The sequence below is a fragment of the Theropithecus gelada genome, chromosome 1 (assembly GCF_003255815.1).
Source record: "Theropithecus gelada isolate Dixy chromosome 1, Tgel_1.0, whole genome shotgun sequence".
In the NCBI taxonomy this organism is placed as follows: domain Eukaryota; kingdom Metazoa; phylum Chordata; class Mammalia; order Primates; family Cercopithecidae; genus Theropithecus; species Theropithecus gelada.
In genome coordinates this window covers 137,613,690-137,634,624 of record NC_037668.1, presented here as the reverse complement: position 1 = coordinate 137,634,624, position 20,935 = coordinate 137,613,690, and the positions used below count along the sequence as shown (strand labels likewise).

The 20,935-nt window shown below is 42.8% G+C and overlaps 1 protein-coding gene across 1 annotated transcript in view; it reads left to right on the top strand.

Moving 5' to 3' along the window:
* PRSS38 (serine protease 38) overlaps nucleotides 1–17,035 on the top strand; it is a 28,120-nt gene extending 11,085 nt beyond the window's left edge. The window contains exons 4-5 of the mRNA XM_025365700.1: nucleotides 16,040–16,182; nucleotides 16,520–17,035. Coding sequence (XP_025221485.1) covers nucleotides 16,040–16,182; nucleotides 16,520–16,774 — 398 coding nt within the window. The 3' untranslated portion in view covers nucleotides 16,775–17,035. The remainder of the gene's footprint in view (nucleotides 1–16,039; nucleotides 16,183–16,519) is intronic.
* The last annotated feature ends 3,900 nt before the right edge of the window (nucleotides 17,036–20,935 follow it).

Below are 20,935 nucleotides of genomic sequence, written 5' to 3'. Positions count from 1 at the left end.
TAATCACGTGGTTTGTGTCATTGGTTCTGTTTATGTGACGGATTACGTTTATTGACTTGCGTATGTCAAATCACCCTTGCATCCCAGGGATGAAGCCAACCTGGTTGTGATGGATAAGCTTTTTGATGTGCTGCTGGATTCGGTTTGCCAGTATATTGTTGAGGATTTCTGCATTGATATTCATCAAGTATATTGACCTGAAGTTTTGTTGTGGTCGTTGTAGTATCTCTGCCAGGTTTTGGTATCAGGATGATGCTGGCCTCATAGAACAAATTAGGGAGAAGTTCCTCCTTTTCAATTTTTTTGTAATGGTTTCAGTAGAAATGGAACCGGCTCTTCTTTGTACCTCTGGTAGAATTCAACTGCAAATCCATCAGGTTCTGGGGTTTTCATGGTCGGTAGGCTATTTATTACTGCTTCAATTTCAGAACTTGTTATTGGTCTGTTCAGGGTTTCAGTTTCTTCTTGGTTCAGTCTTGGGAGCATGTATGTGTCCAGGAATTTATTTTCTAGTTTTCTAGTTTCTTTTCTAGATTTTTTTAGCTTATGTGCATAGAAGTGTTTATAGTATTCTCTGATGGTGGTTTGTATTTCTGTGGGGTCAGTGGTGATATCCCTCTTATCATTTTTTGTAATTCACTATGAGTTTTTTCATATATTATGTTGTTTGTGAGCAAAGACAGCTTCTTACTTTCCAGTGTAGGTAGCATTTCTGTCTCTTGCCTCATTACACTGGCTACAACCTCTAATCTAATGTTCAATACAACTGGGAATAGTGGATATCCTTGCCTTGTTCTTCATCTTAGTGAGGGAAATGTTTAGTCTTTCAGCATCAAGAATGATGTGAGCTGTGGGGTTTTTTGTAGATATCTTTTAACAGATTGAGGAGGACTTCTTTTGTTCCTAGTTTGTTGAGTATCTTTCTTATGAATAGGAGTAAGAAATGCTTTTTCTATATCTATCGATATGTTCCTGTGGCTCCTGATTTTTATGTTATTGATATATTATATTCAATTTTGGATATTAAACCCACCTTGCATTCCTATGATTAATCCCTCTTGGTCATTGTGTATAATATTCTTTCTAGATTGCTGGAATCAATTTGTTAATACTTTGTTAAAGATTTTTACAACTATATTTATGAGACATATTGGCTGAATTTTTCTTGTGATGTTTTTGTCTAGTTTTGGTATCAGAATAATATTCGTGTTTATAGTATTGGTATTGTTTCCTTCTTAAAGATTTGATAGAATTCATGAGCAAAGCCACCTGGGCCTGGGCTTTTCTTTACAGAAAGATATTTTATTTAATTTGTTATTTACTTTATGTATTTATTATTGTCCTATTGCTTTTACATTTTCTTATACAGGTGCATTCAGATTCCCATTTCTTCTTGAATTAGTTTAAGGTGTCTACTTTTTTTTTTGAGATAGAGTTTTGCTCTTGTCACCCAGGCAAGTGCAATAGTGTGATCTCAGCTAACTGCAACTTCCGCCTCCCGGGTTCAAGCGATTCTCCTGCCTGAGTAGCTGGGATTACAGGCACCCACCACCAAGCTCTGCTAATTTTTTTTTTTTTTTTAAGTAGGGACAGGGTTTCACCGTGTTGGCCAGGCTGGTCTCGAACTCCTGACCTCAGGTGATCTGCCCACCTCAGCCTCCCAAAGTGCTGAGATTACAGGCATGAGCCACCACGCCTGGCCTTAAGGTGTCTCATTTGATAGCACACAGTTGTTCATAATGGTCTCATCATTTATTTTAATTTCTAAAAGGATAGTAGTAATATTTCATCTTTCCTGATTTTGGTAATTGGCATCTTTTCTATTTTTATCTTGGTCATTATAACTAAAGGTTTATCAATTCTGGTTGTCTTCTTGAAGAACTGATTTTTGGTCACTGATTTTCTGTATTACTTTTCTGTTTTCTATTTCATTGATTTCCACTCTCATCTTTCTTATTTTCTTTCTTCTGATTGTTTTGAATTTAATTGTTCTTTTTCTACTTTCATAAGGTGGAAGCTTAGAGTGGTTTGTGACCTTTCTTCTTCTTCTAATATAAGCATTTAAAGTTATAAATTTCCCTCTATGCACTGTTTTAAATGCTTCCCACAAATTTTGGTATACCATGTTTTTGTTTTCATTTAGTTGAGGATATTATCTAATTTCCCTCATAATTTTTTCTTCAAAGTTTCTTAATTATAAGTATTTGGTGAATTCCAAATAAAATTTCTATTTTAATTTTAACTTTAATGCCCTTGTGCTTAGAAAAAATACTTGCTATAATTTTATACTTTTTGAACTTATGGAGATATGTACTATGGCTTAGAGTATGGTCTGTCCTGGTAAATGATCTGTGTGTGTTTGGAAAGAATATGTGTCTTGCTGTCATTGGTGTGGAAATTTTTATAAGTCACAGGTCCAGTTGGCTGATAACATTTTTAAGTCTGCCATATCCTTATTGGTGTTCTGTCTTTTAAAAGCAGTTATTGGGCCGGGCACAGTGGCTCACACCTGTAATCCCAGCACTCCACCAGGTCAGGAGATCGAGACCATTCTGGCTAACATGGTGAAACCCCATCTCTACTAAAAATATAAAAAATTAGCTGGGTGTGGTGGCATGCACCTGTAGTCCCAGCTACTTGGGAGGCTGAGACAGGAGAATCACTTGAAGCCAAGAGGCGGAGGTTGCAGTGAGCCGAGATTACACCACTGCACTCCAGCCAGAGTGACAGAGCAAGACTCCGTTTAAAAAAAAAAAAAAAAGCAGTTATTTAGGGTAGAGTACTAAAATCTCTATGACTGCTGAATTGTTTATTTCTCCTTTCAATTATGTCAGGTTTCGCTTCATATATTTTCAGGCTCTGATTGATTGGGTGCATATATATTTATAATTATGTCTCCTTGGTGTGTTGATTCTGTTATCATTTAATCAACTGTCTTTCTTTGTCCCTAGTTACATTTGTTTTAAAGCTTGTTTTGTCTGATATTGATCTAGCCACTTAGGCTCTCTTACAATTACTATTTGCATGGATATCTTTTTTTATCTTTTCACTTTCAATCTATATATGCCTCTGAATCCAAAGTGTATCTTTTGGTAGAAAGCATACAGTTGGGTCTTCCTTTTTTATCTAGCCTGGAAATCTCTGCCTTTTGGTTGAAGTATTTAGTCCTTCTTCACATATAATGTAATTATTGATTTTGTGGATTTAAATTTGCCATTTTGCTAAATGTTTTCTATGTATCTATATAATCTCTTTCTTCTATTCATTTTTCCATGTCTTCTTTTATGTTAACAAAGTGACTTTTGGTATGCCATTTTCATTCTTCCCTTGATTTTTTAGACTATATTTCAAAAGATGTTTTCTAAACAGTGGTTGTAGGGCTTGCTTTGTTTATCACAATCTAGTCAGATTAATACTGATTTAATTCTGGTGAAATATAACAATGGTTAAAGACCGAAAGCTTTCCCTCCAAGATCAGGAACAAAATTAAGATGCCTGCTTTCACCACTGGTATTCCACATTATACCAGAAGCTCTAGACAGACAAATTAGGTGAGAAAAATAAATAAAAGAAATCCAAATTGGAAATGCAGAAGTAAAACTATCTCTGTTTGCAGATGACATGCTCCTATATATAATCCCAATGAAAATCCCAATGAATCCTAAAAACAAACACTCAGTAACAACAAAATAAAACTACAGATAATTTTTAAAATCCAGCCAAGTGGCACGGTGCAAAATCAACACACACAAAAATAAGTCGTGCTTCTACACAACCTCAATGAACAATTCAAAAAGGAAAATAAGAAAATTTCCCATCTGCAGTGGCACCCAAACCAAAACATACCTATGATAAAAATGTATCTAAGAAAATGAAAACTACAAAATGACATTGAAAACTACAGAACGTTGCAGAAAGAAATTTTTGAAAACATAAATAAATGCAAAGACAGCTGATGTTCATGGATTGGGAGACTTAATATTGTTAAGATGACTGTATTACCCAAAGTGATCTACAAACACAGTCCTTATCAAGATACCAATGCCCCTTTTTGCAGAAATAAGAAAGTCAGTCTTCAAATTTATATGTAATTAGAAGAGGCCACAAATAGCTAAAACAATCTTAAAAAAGAACAACCTGGCTGAGTGCAGTAGCTCACGCCTGTAATGCCAGCACTTTGGGAGGCCGAGATGGGCAGATCACCTGAGGTCAGGAGTTCGAAACCAGCCTGGCCAACATGCTGAAACTCATCTCTACTAAAAATACAAAATTAGCCGGGTGTGGTCGTGGGCGCCTGTAATCCCAGCTACTTGGGAGGTTGAGGCAGGAGAATCACTTGAACCAAGGAGGCAGAGGTTGCAGTAAGCCAAGATCGTGCCACTGCACTCTAGCCTGGGCAACAAGAGCGAGACTCCATCCTAGGGAAAAAAAAAAAAAAGCAACGTTGGACGACTCATACTTCCTGATTTCAAAATATACCATGAAGCTGCAAGAGTCAAAATCATGGGTTATGGCATAAGGAAAGATATAGAGACCAATGGAATAGAATTGAGAGTCCAGAATAACTGGCCCATTCATTTTCAATGAAGGTGCCAAGTCCATTCCATGGAGAAGGAACCATCTGTTCAACAAGTTGTACTAGACATTCACATACAAAAGAATGAAGTTGGACCCTTACTTCATACCATATACAAAATTTACCACAGAAGTTATTGAAGACTAAGTATATCAACTCAAAGTAGAAAATTTTAGAATAAAACTGTCATTGGTTGAATTATGTCCCCCAAAAGACATATTGAAGTTAACACCCCCAGTAGTCATAAATGGAATATTTTAGAAATAGGCTATTTGCAGATGTAATCAAGTTAAGATGAGGATGTTAGGGTGGGGCCTTATCCAATATGACTGATGTACATATAGGAAAAGGAGAAGGGACACAGGCATGGAGCATGCATGTGATGACAGAGGCAGGGACTGGAGCCATGCACCTGCCAGCCATGGAATGCCAAGGATTTCTGGCAAAATCCTAGAAGCTAGGAAGAGGAAAAGAGGGATCTTCCCTGAGACCCCTGATAGGGAGCCTGGCCCTTCTGACACCTTAACATCAGACTTCTGGTCTGCAGAGCTGTGAGACAAAAACTTTTTGTCATTTGAAACTGCCCAGTTTGGGGTACTTCGTGACAGCAGCCCTAGGAAACAAATACAGAAACATAGGTCAAGAAATCACGACCTTAGACTTGGCAATAGTTTCTTAGAGACAACAAAAACATGAGCATCAAAATAAATTGGCCAGGTGTAGTGGCTTATGTGTATAATCCCAACAGTTTGGGAGGCCAAGGTGGGTGGATTAGTTGAGTCCAGGAGTTCGAGACCAGCCAGGGCAACATGGTGAAACTCAGTCTCTACAAGAAATACAAAAATTAGCCAGGCGTGGTGGTGTGCACCTGTAATCCCAGGTACTCAGGTGGCTGAGAATCGTTTGAACCCGGGAGGCAGAGGTTGCAGTGAGCCGAAGTTGCACCACTGCACTCCAGCCTGGGCAACAGAGCAAGACTTTGTCTCAAAAAAAAAAAAAAAAAAAAAGGGTCGGGCGCAGTGGCTCAAGCCTGTAATCCCAGCACTTTGGGAAGCCGAGGTGGGCGGATCACGAGATCAGGAGATCGAGACCATCCTGGCTAACACGGTGAAACCCTGTCTCTACTAAAAATTAAAAAAAGTAGCCAGGCGTGGTGGTGGGCGCCTGTAGTCCCAGCCACTCAGGAGGCTGAGAACGGAGAATGGCGTGAACCCGGGAAGCGAAGTTTGCAGTGAGCCGAGATCGCACCACTGCACTCCAGCGTGGGCGACAGAGCGAAACTCCATCTCAGAAAAAAAAAAAAAAAAAAAAAAAAAATTAGCTGGGTGTGGTGGCGAGTGCCTGTAGTGCCAGCTATCCAGAGGCTATGGTGGGAGGATTACCTGAGCTCAGTAGGTCAAGGCTACAGTAAGCCAAGATTGCACCACTGCACTCCAACCTAGGTGGCAGATCTAAATTGTCTAAAAAAAAAAAATTGATAAATTGGGCTTCATTGAAATTAAAAACTTTTGTATGTCAAAGACAATACCAAGAAAGTGATAAGAATGGAAGAAAATATTTTCAAATTATGAATTGATAAAAGCCTAGTATCCAGAATATATAAAGAACTCCTATAACTCAACAAAAAGACAAGCAACCCAATTTAAAAATGGGCAGAAGACTTGAACTGACATTTCTCCAAAGATAATATGTAAATGGTCCACAAGCACATGCAAGGATGCTCCACATCATTAGTCATTAGGAAACACAAGTCAGAACCCCAGCATCCATTCATCACTTGCTAAAATGGCTGTAATCAAACAAATGGAAAATAGGTTCTGGCAAGGGTGTGGAGAAAGCAGAGCCCTTGTTCATTGCTGGTGGGAATTAAAAATGACATACTCCCTGCAGAAACAATTTAGAAGTTCCTTAAAAAGTTAAACAGGCCAAGTGTACTGCTCATCTTTAATCCCAGCACTTTGGGAGGCCAAGGCAGGAGGATTGCTTGAACCCAGGAGTTTGAGATCAGCCTGGGCAGCATAGCAAGACCCCAACTCTAAAAAAAAAGAAAATGTTAAACATAGAATTGCCCTATGGCCCAATTACCATGCATAACAACTCCACTCCTAGGTATGTACTCAAAGGACTGAAAGCTAGTGTTCAAACAAGTACATGTACATGTGTGTTCATAGTAGCACTATTCACAGTAGCCAAAAGGTGGAAACAGCTCACATGTCCCACAGTGGAAAAATGAAACTGGGGTATAGACATAGGATGGAAAATTGTTTCAAGCATAAAATGGGAATACATGCTACAACACTGTCAAGCCTCACAAACACAATGCTAAGTGAAAAAGCCAGACGCTAAAAGTCCTATATTGTGCGATTCAATGTATAAGAAATATCCGGAACAGGCAAATCATACAGATGGAATACAGATTGGTGGCTACCAAGGACAGGGTCTAGGGATGACTTTTGGCTTGATGAAAATGTTTTGGAATTAGATGGTGGTAATGGTTATATGGCATTGTGAATGTACTAAATGCCACTGAATTGTCTGCTTTAAAATGCTTAATTTTATGTAATGCAAATTTTGCCTTGATTTTTAAAAAGTGCTGTCCAGGTGTGGTGGCTCATGCCTGCAATCCCAATCCCAGCACTTTGGGAGTCCGTGGCAGGAGGACAGCTTAAGGCCAGGAGTTTGAGACAAGCCTGGGAAACATAGCAAGACTCTGGTTATAAAAGAGGGGTTTGTTTTTTACCTTTTTTTTTTTTTTTTTTTTTTTTCGAGACAAGGTCTTGCTCTGTTGCCTAGACTGGAGTGCAGTAATATGAACACAGCTTATTGCAGCCTCAACCTCCTGGGCTCCAGCGATCCTTCTTCCTCAGACTCCTGAGTAGCTGGGACCACAGGCACGCACCACCACACCAGGTAATTTTCTTTATTAGAGATGAGGGTCTCGTTTTACTGCCCAGGCTGGCCTCAAGGGATCCTCCCGCTTTTCAAAGTGCTGGGGTTACAGGTGTGAGCCACCAGATCAAGCCAAAAAAGTTTTTAATAAAAGCTTCAATAACAGAATTTTCATTGGAAACTCTCATCTTTCATGTGAGAATGCCTTTATTTTATACTCTACATTTTTATTTGAGACATCGTTTACAAACTGTAAAATCCGCAAATATTAAGTTTATAGCTCAATTATTTTAACATATTCTTTTTTCATTTTTTAAAATTTTATTTCCTGTAACATTGGAGGTTACAATGACTTTTTAAAGCAAATTCCAGACACTATATTTCATCTATAAATATTTCAGTGTAGACAAACATTTTATTTATATATTTATTTAATCTTATTTTATTCTTTTAGTGGCAGGGTCTTGCTCTGTCATCCAGGCTGGAGTGCAGTGGCACAGTCATAGCTCACTGCCGCCTCTAACTCTTGGGCTCAAATGATCCTCCTGCCTCAGCCTTCAGAGGAGCTGGGACTACAGGTGTGCGCCACCATGCCTGGATACTTTTTACACACGAATAGTCCTGTTGCATCACCATTACCACCCTCTAAGATAAAGGACATTTCCTCACTAGAGAAAACTTCCAGTCTCCCCAGGTGACAAATCCCCCTTGCCAAGGTAACCATATTCTGAATTTTGTCATCATTTAATAGTTTTTCCTGTTCTTAAACTTCGTTAATGAAATCACACAGCATGGATTCCCTCTGTGCCCAGCTTTTTTCGATGACTACTGTTTTTGAGATTCATTCATGTTGTTTCCACATCAGCAGCTCATCTTTCTTTTTCTGTTGTGTCTTCTTTCAGTGTTTGCATGCAGCAAAGTTTCTTCTCTCCATAGTCCTACTAATAGACGTCTGGGCTGCCATCAGTGTTTAGGTCATGTGAATAAGTCTGCAACAGATATTACTGTGCAAGTCTTTTGGGGAATATACGTACTTATTTATCTTGGGTCTATGCTTGGTAGAATCTGTTGGCTGTGGTGTAGGGATAAATTCAACTTTATTAGAAACTGCCAAACATGTTTCTAAAGTGGTCATGCCATTTTTCAATCCTGTGAGCAATGTAGGAGAGTGCTAGTTGCTGCACCTCTTTGCCGATACTTGGTAGTGCCATCTTTTTCATTTCAGTTATGCTATTCATGTCTCATGACCGCTTCTTGAGGAGTTCTTTATATACTCTGGATACATGTATTTCGATGTGTATTGCAAATATTTTCTACCAGACTGTGACTTGGTTTGTCATTTTCTTTTTTTGTTTTATTTTTCTTTTTTAGAGATGGGGTCTTGCTCTGTTCCCCAGGCTGGTTTCAAACTTCTGGCTTCAAACGTTCCTCCCACCTCAGCCTCCCAAAGTGTTGGGATGACAGTCATGAGCCATTGCACCTGGCCAGCTTTTAATTTTCTTAGCAGTGTCTTCTGGTGGGAAAAAGTTTTTAATTTTGATGAAGTCCAATTTATTTTTATATTAATATTTTGGTTTCACACATGGGGGGGTCTTTTATATTCTGTTTATAAAGATTTGCCTATTGTAAGTTTACAAAGACAATTTTCAACATTTATTCTAGAAGCGTTTTGAATTTAATTTTTATATTTAGGCATAAGATCCATCTGAAATTAATTTTTGCATATGGTGTGAGGAAAAGGCCAAGTTTGAGCCAGCTGGTGGCAGTGTCATGTCTGCTGTGACTCCGTGCGTGACCCTCAGTGGGCTTTCAGTGCTGTCCACGGCCCTCTCCTGAGCACCACCGCTGCAGATGAGCATTGCAGTCTAGTAGTCAGAGCCAGCACGGGCACTCTGGAGCCTTTGCATTTCCACTTGTGTTTGGAGTCAGCCCCCTCATTTCTACAAAATGCCTGCTAAGGTTTCGAATGATCCATTGTTTTCCATGGCTCTTGGTCCTGTTCCCTGAGACATCCTTGCTTTTGCATTCGTCTCCTTGGCTACTCCTTAAGCAGGCTTTGAAAAATGTTCATTCTGTCTATTTGTCATAATGTCAGGATGTCTTAAGCTACAGGACTTACATACTCAGGTTTAAGTTTTGTTTGCTTTAAGCAAGTTAGATGGATGTTTTGGCCATTATAATGTGAATTATTTCTTTGTAGTATTTCACCAATTTGTGTGTCTATGATAATTGTAAATACATGCAATGACTGTATTTCTTTTTTCTAATATAATCTTTATTCTATTTTATTTTAAAAAATTGAGCTAGGGCCTTACTATGTTGCCCAGGCCCACGTCTCGAACTCCTGGGCTCAAGTGATCCACCTGCCTTGGCCTCCCAAAGTCCTTGGCCTCCCAAAGATTACAGGCATGAGCCACCACGCCCAGCTCTACTGCTCCATTTTAATGCCAAGGAATAAGTGTTCTGGCAGCACAAACTGGTCCATGCGAGGTAACGCGGATACATTCAGGTTCAGCCAACAACGTTTTGCATTTTTATGCTTCTTTTCCTGCCAGCCCTAAGGAAGTCAGTGTTGCCTGAATGCTTTAATAAAACATATCCCTGTTTAAATGTATGCAGCTGAGCCAGGTGCAGTGGTCCAAGCCTGTAATCCCAGCACTTTGTGAGGCTGAGGTAGGAGGATTGCTTGAGGCCAGGAGTTTGAGACCAGTCTGGACAACATAGTGAGACCCCATCCCTACAAAAAAGGAAATAAAATAAAATAATTAGGCAGGCATTGAGGTGCATACCTGTAGTCCCAGCTACTTGGGAGGCTGAGGCAGGAGGATGGTTTGAGCTCAGGATGGCTTGAGTCCAGGCTGCAGTGAGCCATAATCATACCACTGCATTCCAGCCTGTAACAGAGCAAGACCCTGTCTCAAAGAAAAAAAGGTATGTAACCTGAGCAGGACCCTGTCTCAGGGAAAAAAGAAAAAAAAGGTATGTAACTGAAAAATAAGTTTTTAAAAGGTCTTTTATATATATTGCATTTGAGCAACTTTCTCAGATTTTCTTGGCTTAGTGGCCTTTTGACATTGTGAACATCCTGTTCACCAGTTCAGACTGGTGACAGTTTTACAAGTACAGATCTTAGATTCTTATGTCTTCTCCTGACATCCTCGATGTGCCACCACTCTTTCTGAGGTAACACTTCCTAAATGTCATCGCTGCCTTTTTGGGTGTGTTAGACTGTTGAGGGACAGCACCCCGAGGGTACTTAGAGTCACTGTCATCCAGCAGAGGATGTCTACCGGGAACTTTCTTAATTCTTCCCAGGACTTAGCACAGAATGCCTTAGCACAGGTGCCAACAGCCACACCCTGAGCAGATCTTTATTCCAAGCCATGTCTTGCTTGATTTTCTCTTTGCCTCTAGGCTTTATTTTATTTTCAGAATATTTTGCTAGCTAGAAAGACTTGAGAACAGACTCAGTTTAATTTTCCAACCCAGAAAACCGCAGCCCCTGTCTTACAGGGGTCAGTAAACTACAGACGAGGAGTCAGATCCACTCCATTGCTTGGTTCTGTGTTGTCTGTGAGCTTAGGATGGTTTTTACACTTTTGTTTTAAAAATATTATTTTATATTTTGAGACACGGTCTCAGGCTAGAGTGCAGTGCATTGATCATAGCTCACTGCAGCCTCAAACTCCCAGGCTCAGGCAATCCTCCCACTTCAGCCTCCTGAGCAGCTGGGACTATAGGCATGTGCCACGATACCCAGCTAATTTTTGTTGTTTTTGTAGAGACGGGGGTCTCGCTATGTTGCCCAGGCTGGTCTCAAACTCCTGGGCTCAAGTGATCCTCCTGCTTCAGTCTCCCAAAGTGCTGGGGTTACAGATGAGCCAGTGCACCCAGCCTACACATTTAAATGGTTGGGGGGGAAAAAAAAACCCAAAAGAGGAATATTTCATAAAACATGAAAATTATTTAAAACTCAAAATTCAGTGTCCCTACATTTTTCTTCAAGCACATACATGCCTGTTTATTTACATATTGTCTCTGGCTGTTTCCATTCCACAACAGCAGAGTGGAGCAGTGGCTGCAGAGCTGAGACGGCCTGTAGAGCCTACAGTGTCTACATTTTGGTCCCTTATGGAGTTTGCTCACCCCTTCTTCACTGCGTGTCCTCTACGGTTGTTTGAAAATTGGCGTCTTCTCTTTCGAGTTCCTCTCTTTTCTGTAGTGCCTTTTCCTCAGCCAGAATCGCCATTTGGCTTTCGTCATTCAGCCTGGAAGTCATCTTGTGAAGTCTCTCAAGTTCATTAAACATATTTTGTACTTTCCATGTCTCCGTCAGCAACAGTTTGTGCCACTTCATCCCCCAAGCCACCATCTTCCCAACCTCCTATATCAGTTTTCCCTTCCTTTTTCCAGATCCTACTGTGAGTGCTGCTAGCCACCAGCTTCCAAAACCAAGGCCACGTTTTTGATATTTTAGAGAAGCCTCTAATTCCTAGATGCCATTTCTGTATCATTTATCTATTGCCACAAGAATGCTGCATTATAAAGAGTGAGCAGCCCTGGTTCACCCAGCAATGGGCCTTTTACTGAGCTCAGGCAGCTGTGGGTTGGTGATGTAACCTGTGGGTTCTTCTGGTTGGGCTGAGCTTCTTCCATTGGGCTGCTGGCTGGCCTGGGACAGCCTGAGCTGAGGGGCTGGACTCTGCCCCATGCAACTGTCTCCATCCGGCAGGCTGGCCTGGCTGTGCCCCTCGGCAATGGTGAAGATTCAAGAGAGGGAGAAACAAGCACTTTTCCAAGCCCCTGCTTAAATCCCGTTGACCAAACCATGTCCGTGGCAAAATTCAGATCCAAGGATTGGTGAAATGCGACACCACACCTCGATGAGAGGAACCGCAAGACATGTGGCAGAGGGCACCCATGTGGGAAAGGCGGAGAAGGGGACCCACTAGTGCAGTTCATTTCCCCTGCACTCCTATTTTACTACTCAGCATACAAACACTTTAAATAGCGTAACTCCATTTTCTTCTTTAACCCCTTACACTTTTGTTCTGTATTTTTCTTCTATACATTATATTGGCATGAATGCTGCTTTGAATCCAGTAATCCTTGACCACATTTTTCACTAGTTTTTCATTTTTAACCACAACCAGGAAAGGGTTAACCCAAGGCCCAAATTCAGTTCACCCAAAACCAGGACCACCCACCTCCCGGTAACAGCCCTCGTTCTCCAGCTCTGTCTCACAAATGTCTGCATCCTCCTCATCTCCTCCAGGGCATGTGAGCAGGCAGGTGTCTTAGTCCATTTGTGTTGCTGTAAAGGAATACCTGAGGCTGGGTAGTTTCTAGAAAAGAAGTTTTTTTGTCACAGGGTTCTGTAGGCTGTACAGGAAGCATGGTGCTGGCGTCTGCTTCAGGGCCTCAGGCTGCTTCCACTCATGCGGAAGGGGAAGGGACCACATGGCCAGAGGGGAGGAGAGTTCCCAGGCTCCTTTTAACAACCAGCTCTGTCTGTTGGAAACTAATAGAATGAGAATTCACTCCCCTCACCTCCACAGCACCAATCTATTCATGAGGGATGCACTCCCCAGGACCCAAATTCCTCCCTTTAGGCCCACCTCCAACATTTGGAGTTGAATTTTAACATGGGATTTGGAGGGGACAAACATCCCAACTATAGCAGCAGGGCAGGTGAATGGTGCCTGCATGTTGACCTATGATCTGTAGGCCCAGGTCATATCCATGCTTCAAGGTACCCTCATTCCAGGAAAGCTTTCTCAAATTCAGCTCTGCCCTCTCCCTTCTGAGACACTGAATGCCATTTTATATGTCTGGTGTCTGTCCGTCTCTCTTTGTTTGGGGCACAGAATGCATTCTAATTCTCAGATCAAAAAAAATTTACTCTTCGTTGGTTCCTGCACAGTGCTCTTTTAGTGTTTGCTTGCTTATAATAATATGGACACCTATCCAACAGGGAAACTAGAGCACTGACAACGTATCTGCTTCTGTGACCCTGCCCCATCTGGCTTTCCACCTCTCCTCCTCTGAGGGAACTTCTTTTTTTTTTTTTTTTTTTTTGAGATAGAGTTTCGCTCTTGTTGCCCAGGCTGGAGTGCAATGGCACGATCTCCAGCTCACCACAACCTCCGCCTCCCGGGTTCTAGTGATTTTCCTGCCTCAGCCTCCCAAGTAGCTGGGATTACAGGCATGTGCCACCATACCTGGATAATTTTGTATTTTTAGTAGAGACAGGGTTTCTCCATGTTGGTCAGGGTGGTCTCAAACTCCCAGCCTCAGGTGATCCAACTCCTTGGCCTCCCAAAGTGCTGAGATTTCAGGCGTGAGCCACCGCGCCCGGCCTCTGAGGGAACTTCTTACCATGCATCTTTGACAGACAGGTCATGATAAGTATATCCATGGATTCCCAGGCCTTTGCAGAGAATCTGTTGCCTTCAGGAACAACAGCCCACAGATTGGAAAGCTCCAACCTTGATCACAGGAGCAGTAGACTTCACCCTCTCTAATGAGGACCAGCCTTTATATTTTCCTAACACCCTGAGACGGACACTAGGAATAGCCATGCCCTTTCTATGAGACATGTGTAGCCTTGTCTTGGCTGAATTAGTAAAAAAGCCATCCATACATAATGTAGCACAGGGTTCCAGGATGCATACGTGAACCACAGGCCACAAGACTTGGTTTACAGTGCCCCAATCAAGGCCAGGAAACCAAACGTAACTGAAAAGTAGCCCTCATATTTATTTGGGTCGCTTAGATGATATTACATGATATGCAATTCCACAACAACACATATTCCCCCTTTCATTTTCCCTCTTCTCCCATTCTCCCACACCCAACAAATCTTTGAACACATACATACACAAAAACAAAAAATAAAAACCAGCCGGGCGCTGTGGCTCACGCCTGTAATCCCAACACTTTGGGAGGCTGAGATGGGCAGATCACCTGAGGTCGGGAGTTTGAGACCACCCTGACCAACATGGAGAAACCCCGTCTCTACCAAAAATACAAAATTAGCCAGGTATGGTGGCACACGCCTGTAATCCCAGCTACTTGGGAGGCTGAGGCAGGAGAATCACTTGAACCTGGGAGGCAGAGGTTGCAGTGAGCCAAGATAGCACCACTGCATTGCACTCCAGCCTGGGCAATAAGAATGAAACTCTGTCTAAAAAAAAAAAATAAAAAACAAACAAAACACCGACCAAGCACAGTGGCTCATGCCTGTAATCCCAGCACTTTAAGAGGCCAAGGCAGGTGGATCACCTGAGGTCAGGAGTTCAAGACCAGCCTGGCCAACATGGTAAAACCCCATCTCTACTAAAAATATAAAAATTAGCCAGGCATGGTGGCGCCCACCTGTAGTCTCTGCTACTTGGGAGGTGGAGGTTGCAGTGAGCCAAGATTGCACTACTGCACTCCAGCCTGGGCGACAGAGTGAGACCCGGTCTCAAAACAACAAAACAAACAAACAAACAAAGCCTCTATGTGACTTTCAACTCCCTAGACTGTTCTGTCCTGATTTGACTCTTCATGGAACACTCTCTTACTTTTGACATCTTTTATTTGTTTTAACTTTTATAATTGTTTCTTTTTGATATAAATATTCAGGAAACCAAACATAGGGTTGGGGTTAGGGCTAGGGGTTAGGCTTAGGGTTAGTGTTCCTTCAGTCTGTGGTGGGGATCCTCCCCAGTGAGACCTGGGCTCCTCCCCATCTGTGGTTGGGACTTCATTCATGGGTCATTGGAGTTACTCCCTGTCTGTGGTCAAGGCTTCCTCCCCTACCCTCCACAAATGGTGAGGTTTTCTCCCTGTGAGTGAGCAAAGCTTCTCCCTACATGTGGTGGGGCTCCTTCCCCTGAGTGGTCAGGGTTCCTCTCTCCGTGTGGTGAGACTCCTCCCTATGTGTGGTCAGGACTCCTACCTGTGTGGTGGGATTCCTCCCTATGTGTGGTCAGTGCTCCTTCCGGTTTGTGGTGGAGCTCCTCCCTATGTGTGGTTAGGGCTCCTCCTCATTTGGTGGGGCTCCTCCCTCTGAGTGTTCAGGGCTCTTCCCTGTGTGTGGTGGGACTCCTCACCATGTGCAGTGGGGCTCCTCTCTATGTGTGGTCAGGGCTTCTCCCTATGTGTGGTGGGGCTCCTCCCTACGTGTGGTGGGGCTCCTCCCTATGTGTGGTCAGGACTCCTCCCTATGTGTGGTGGGGCTCCTCCCTATAGGTGGTGGGACTCCTCCCTATGTGTGGTTAGGGCTCCTCCCTATGTGTGGTGGGACTCCTCCCTATGTGTGGTCAGAACTCCTCCCTATGTGTAGTGGGGCTCTTCCCTATGTGTGATGGGGCTCCTCCCTATCTATAGTGGAGCTCCTCCCTATGTGTGGTCAGGACTCCTCCCTATGTATGGTGGGACTCATCCCTATGTGTTGTTAGGGCTCCTCCCTATGTGTGGTGGGGCTCCTCTCCATGGGCTGTCCCCTTGGTGTCCATTGTGGGGCAGGGATCCCCCCACCCCACCCAAGGCAGGCGCTGCCCCCTCACGGGAGCTCTCCTCCCACAGGTGAGACCTCAGACGAGCTGCAGGAGGTGCAGCTCCCGCTGATCCCGGAGCCCTGGTGCCGCCTGCTCTACGGACACGTGTCCTACATCATGCCCGACATGCTGTGTGCTGGGGACATCCTGAACGTTAAGACCGTGTGTGAGGTGTGCCCCTCCTGGTCCGTGAGACAGAGGTCACGGGTGCCCTGTGCCTGTGGACCCCAGGGGACCCCGCTCTGGCCTCCCACTGACTAGCAGGAGCCCTGCAGCCGTGCCCTGAGCTGAACAGGATGATGCATGACAATGTATGAATGCCACATGCCTGCAGCAGGCCTCCCTGCAGCTCTGGGCTGTGTTGCAGCCAGTAGGGGGGCTGGGTGAGAGGGGGACACTGGCCCCTTCCAGCAGGGCCTGCACAGCCACCCCCTTGCACCGAGAGACAGGTGCAGGAGGCAGCAGACCTGCGACTCCCAGTTCACAATAACTCCCTCTTCCTTTCTAGGGCGACTCCGGGGGCCCACTTGTGTGTGAATTCAACCGCAGCTGGTTGCAGATTGGAATTGTGAGCTGGGGCCGAGGTTGCACCAACCCTCTGTACCCTGGAGTGTATGCCAGTGTTTCCTATTTCTCAGAATGGATATGTTATAACATAGAAATCACACCCACTCCTGTTCAGCCAGCCCCTGCTCTCTCTCCAGCTCTGGGGGCCACTCTCAGTGTCCCTGTGGCCATGATGGCTGGCTGGTCAGTGCTGTGAGGTCAGGATACCCACTCTAGCATTCTCACGGCTGCACACCCTGCCCCAGCCCAGCTGCCTCCAGAGCCCTAAGCATCTCCTGTTCTGGTCTCTCTGAAGCAGGCAAGGGCCACCTATCCCAGAGGTGGATGCTGAGTCCAGGAGGTGATGAGCAAGTGTACAAAGAAGAAAGGGAAGGGGGAGAGCGGCTGGCCAGGGAGAACCCAGCTTGGGCAGAGTGCACCTGAGATTTGATAAGATCATTAAATATTTACAAAGCAAGCCTCTGAGATCACCTGTGTGGCTCCTTCTGCCCCTGCCAGAGTCGTTGTCCTCTTCCACGCACAGAAAGGAGAGACTATCACCCCTCCTGAGGCTCTCAGGAAAGGAGAAGCACAGACCGAATCAGCTCTTTCCAGAAACAGAGGGGCGATGACACAGACACACTCCTCTGAATCTGTGGGATGTGGTCAAAGCCCAGGCCCGAGGAAAGGTCACTGCTTACATGCCTACACCTGTACATATAAAACAGCTGCAGACATTTAAACATCCAATTGCAAAAAAAAAAAAAAAAAGTGTTGGGGCGGTAACCTGAGCTGAAAGTAGACACCAGGAAGGAACAAACACGATGAAGCATGAAGGAGCCCCAAGTCAGAAAAGCACCAAAAACTCGTATTTCGAAAGTCTGCTCCTTGGAAAATATCAAACAGTGTACAGGGGTTGGCGGAGATCACTAACCTACTCAAGATAGGAGATGAGAACAAAAATATACAAAATGAGAAATGACAAGTGAAAATGATCCACCAACAGAGAAAAGGTAAGAAACCACACGAGAGAGTGTACAACTCTATATAAATAAATTTAAATGAAAATTTAAATGAAAACAAGCAGCACTTTTTAGGAAAATAAATTTGCTAAAACTAACCCCAGTAGAGAGAGAGGTTTTAGGCTGGGCACTGTGACTTATGCCTGTAATCCCAGCACTTTGGGAGGTCAAGGCAGGAGGATCACTTGAGCTCAGGAGTTCAAGGCCAGCCTGGGCAACATAGCAAGACCCTTGTCTAAAGAAATGAGCCAGGCATGGTGGTACACACTTGTAATCCCAGTTACTCTGGAGGCTGAGGTGGGAGGATTGCTTGAACCCTTGAGGTTGAGGCTGCAGTGAGATGTGATCGTGCCACTTCACTCCAGGCTGGACCACACAGTGAGACACAGTCTCAAAAAAAAAAAAGAGAGAGAGAGAGAAAGACAGAGAAGTTTTATTAAATAGACCCCGAATTTTTGTAGAAGAAATTGAGACATTTAAGAAAGAACATTCCCCCCACGGTAAAAGTTTCTGGGGAGTCAAAAGCTATATATGGATTTTTTACTGCATGGGGGGTATCAGTAACCCCAACGTTGTTCAAGGGTCAACTGGACTTCCTTTTACAATTTTAAATAGTTGCCCTAGAGTTCACAATAATTACAACTAATCTATGTCCACTTTCAAAAAAATACTACCATTTCACATTTCATAGGTAGTATCTCATCTAGTGATGAGACATCAGTAGCATTCTTCATTTCTGTTACAGTGGTTTTGATTTCTAGCATTTCTTTTTGTTTGATTGGTTTTCATCTTCACATTTTATTTTTATTTTCATAGATTTAGGGGTGCAAGTGCAGTTTTGTTACATGGATATATTGCATAGTACTGAAGTCCAGGCTTTTAGTGTAACCATCACCCAAATAGTGAACATTATGCCCATTAGGTAATTTCTCCTTCCTCATCCCCGTCCCACTCTCCCACCTCTCTGAGTCTCCAGTATCTATTATCTGCTCTCTATATCCATGTGTACACATTATTTAGCTCCCACATAAGTGAGAACATATGCTAATTGACTGTTTCTGAGTTGTTTCATGTAGGATAATGGCCTCCAGTTCTATCCACATAGCTGCAAAAGACATGATTTCATTCTTTTTATGAGTGAGTAGTATTCCATGATATATATGTACATTTTCTCTATCCAACCATCTGTTGATGGACACTCAGGTTGCTTTCCTGTCTTTAGCATTTCTTTTTATTCTTTGAGTTTCATGGCTCTGCTTTCAGTGCCCCTCTCTTCTTCTATGTGGCCCACTTTTCCCATTACAGCCCTTAGTGTATTAATCCTAATACTTCAAATTCTCAGTCCAATAATTCCAAAATATCTGCCATATCTAAGTTTTGTTTTGATGCTTGGTCTCTTCAGGCTGTGTGGGGTTTTTGTTTTGCTTATTTTGCCTTTTAGCATGCCTTGTAACTTTTTGTTGAAAGCTAGACATGATATATTAAGTAAGAGGATCTGAGGTAAACTGATCATTGGTGTGAGGTTTATCTGACTAGCAATTAGGCTGTGTTTACCACCTCCTGAAACTGTGGTGTTTGAGTCCGAACTTTCCCCTAATGATCTTGTTTTTGTCTCCTCTGTTGTCTTTGGGTCTCCCTGGAGACTTCTTCTTAAATAAACAAGTAGTTATTTCAGCTGTAATCCTCTGATACTACATAGGAACCCCACAGATGTAATGATAAGGTGTGGGGATGAGGAAGCATTCTTTAGTTCTGTGGTTAGGTCTCAGTCTTTAGTGAGAAGGTCACCACCCAAGTGTTTTTCTCACCTTCACTTTCCCCCCTTAAGTGTGATAGGAAAATAATGGGCTGAAGTTGGGTATTTCCCAACATTCAAGGCTAGGGCAGCCTGGATTCCAGTATTTCCCTTCCCACACGTCAGACTGATAGAACCCAAGTTGGTTAGGCTCTGGATGCATAGTTTCCCTTGAGGGCAGGCTTTGGTTAATGAGAACAGACAGTGCTGGGCATATTTAAAATTGGCTACTTTTCTCCTTGCTATGCCACAAACACTGGGGGATTCTTTTCTGCTCTTCACCTGAGAGCCTGGTGTAGCTTCCAGAACTAAAACTCATAAAAGTGTGAGGACCCCTAAAAGTGGGCCCTGAGGAGTTTTAAGCTCTCAGGTTAGCCCTTGCTTAGTCTCTAGCAGTTCATCAATTACCCTTTAAGTATTTCCACTGGTGCTGACTCTGCTGGGGCCTCTCCTCCCCAGCAAGTTGTGATTGTCTCTGTTCAGCTGTCTGTCTCTCCAGTGTTCAGGGAGGTACTTTGTTCTGTGACCTCACTTCTCTTATGAATCTAAAAAGAGTTGTTGATTTTTAGTTTGTTCACCTTTTTTCTTGTTGTAAGGATGGGAGTGATAACTTCCAGCCTGTTTACATGCCAAACCGGAAGCTAGATGTCACTCAAATACTTCTGTAAAGAGACATCTTGTCATCTACTATTTGGTTGCCTAGTGACAAATTTGTATAGAAAAGACAATGTCTTATTCTTTTCTTTAGAAGCTCCTGAGATGATGTGATTGTTCTTTTTCACCATCTAAAGCGGGCCAATTAGCTTTTAAATATTATTTTTAGGTCATGGATTTAAATATATTTGATGGGTTTCAATTCATTGCAATTATGATTCCTATGAAAGCTCAAATTGCCCCGTATTCGTACAACAGGAGCTTTGCCAGCTTGGTTCCTGAGTCCTTTTAACAGTGCTAGGCATGATAGTACTAATGGTACCTGCTAGTTTTCTTTTATATGGTTTGACAAGATGTTCAGGCTCATCTGGTCTATTTCCTGTCTAAGACCTAGAGTCAGTCATTCCCCCAAGGAGCCTTGTTTTTTTGTAGTCAAACACAGGATTTCAAGAGCACGATCTGAGTGCTCAGAAGATCATTGCTACTGAAGGTGGGATGTAAATTCCAATTTAAGTCCAGAGCTACAGAGTTTTTACTTAAAAAAAAAAAATCTGTAGTTTGTATTCTGTATTGAGAATACTTTCATCAGTTCTAACAGTTTTAGTGTTTCCTTGGGGTTTTTTGGGTGGAGTCTTTAGGGTTTTCTATATATAAGAAATGAAATGTCATCAGAAAACAGAGACCATTTCATTTCTTCCATTCCTATTTGGATGTATTTTATTTCTTTTTCTTGCCTAGTTTCTGTGGCAAAGACTTCCACATTAAACAGAAGTGGTGAGAGTGGGCATCCTTGCCATGTTCTTGATCTTAGAGGGAAATCTCAATTTTCATCATTGAGCATAATGTGTTTCTCAAGGAGGTGATAACCCATAATTATTAATTTGTTTTGTCACACATTCACACACAA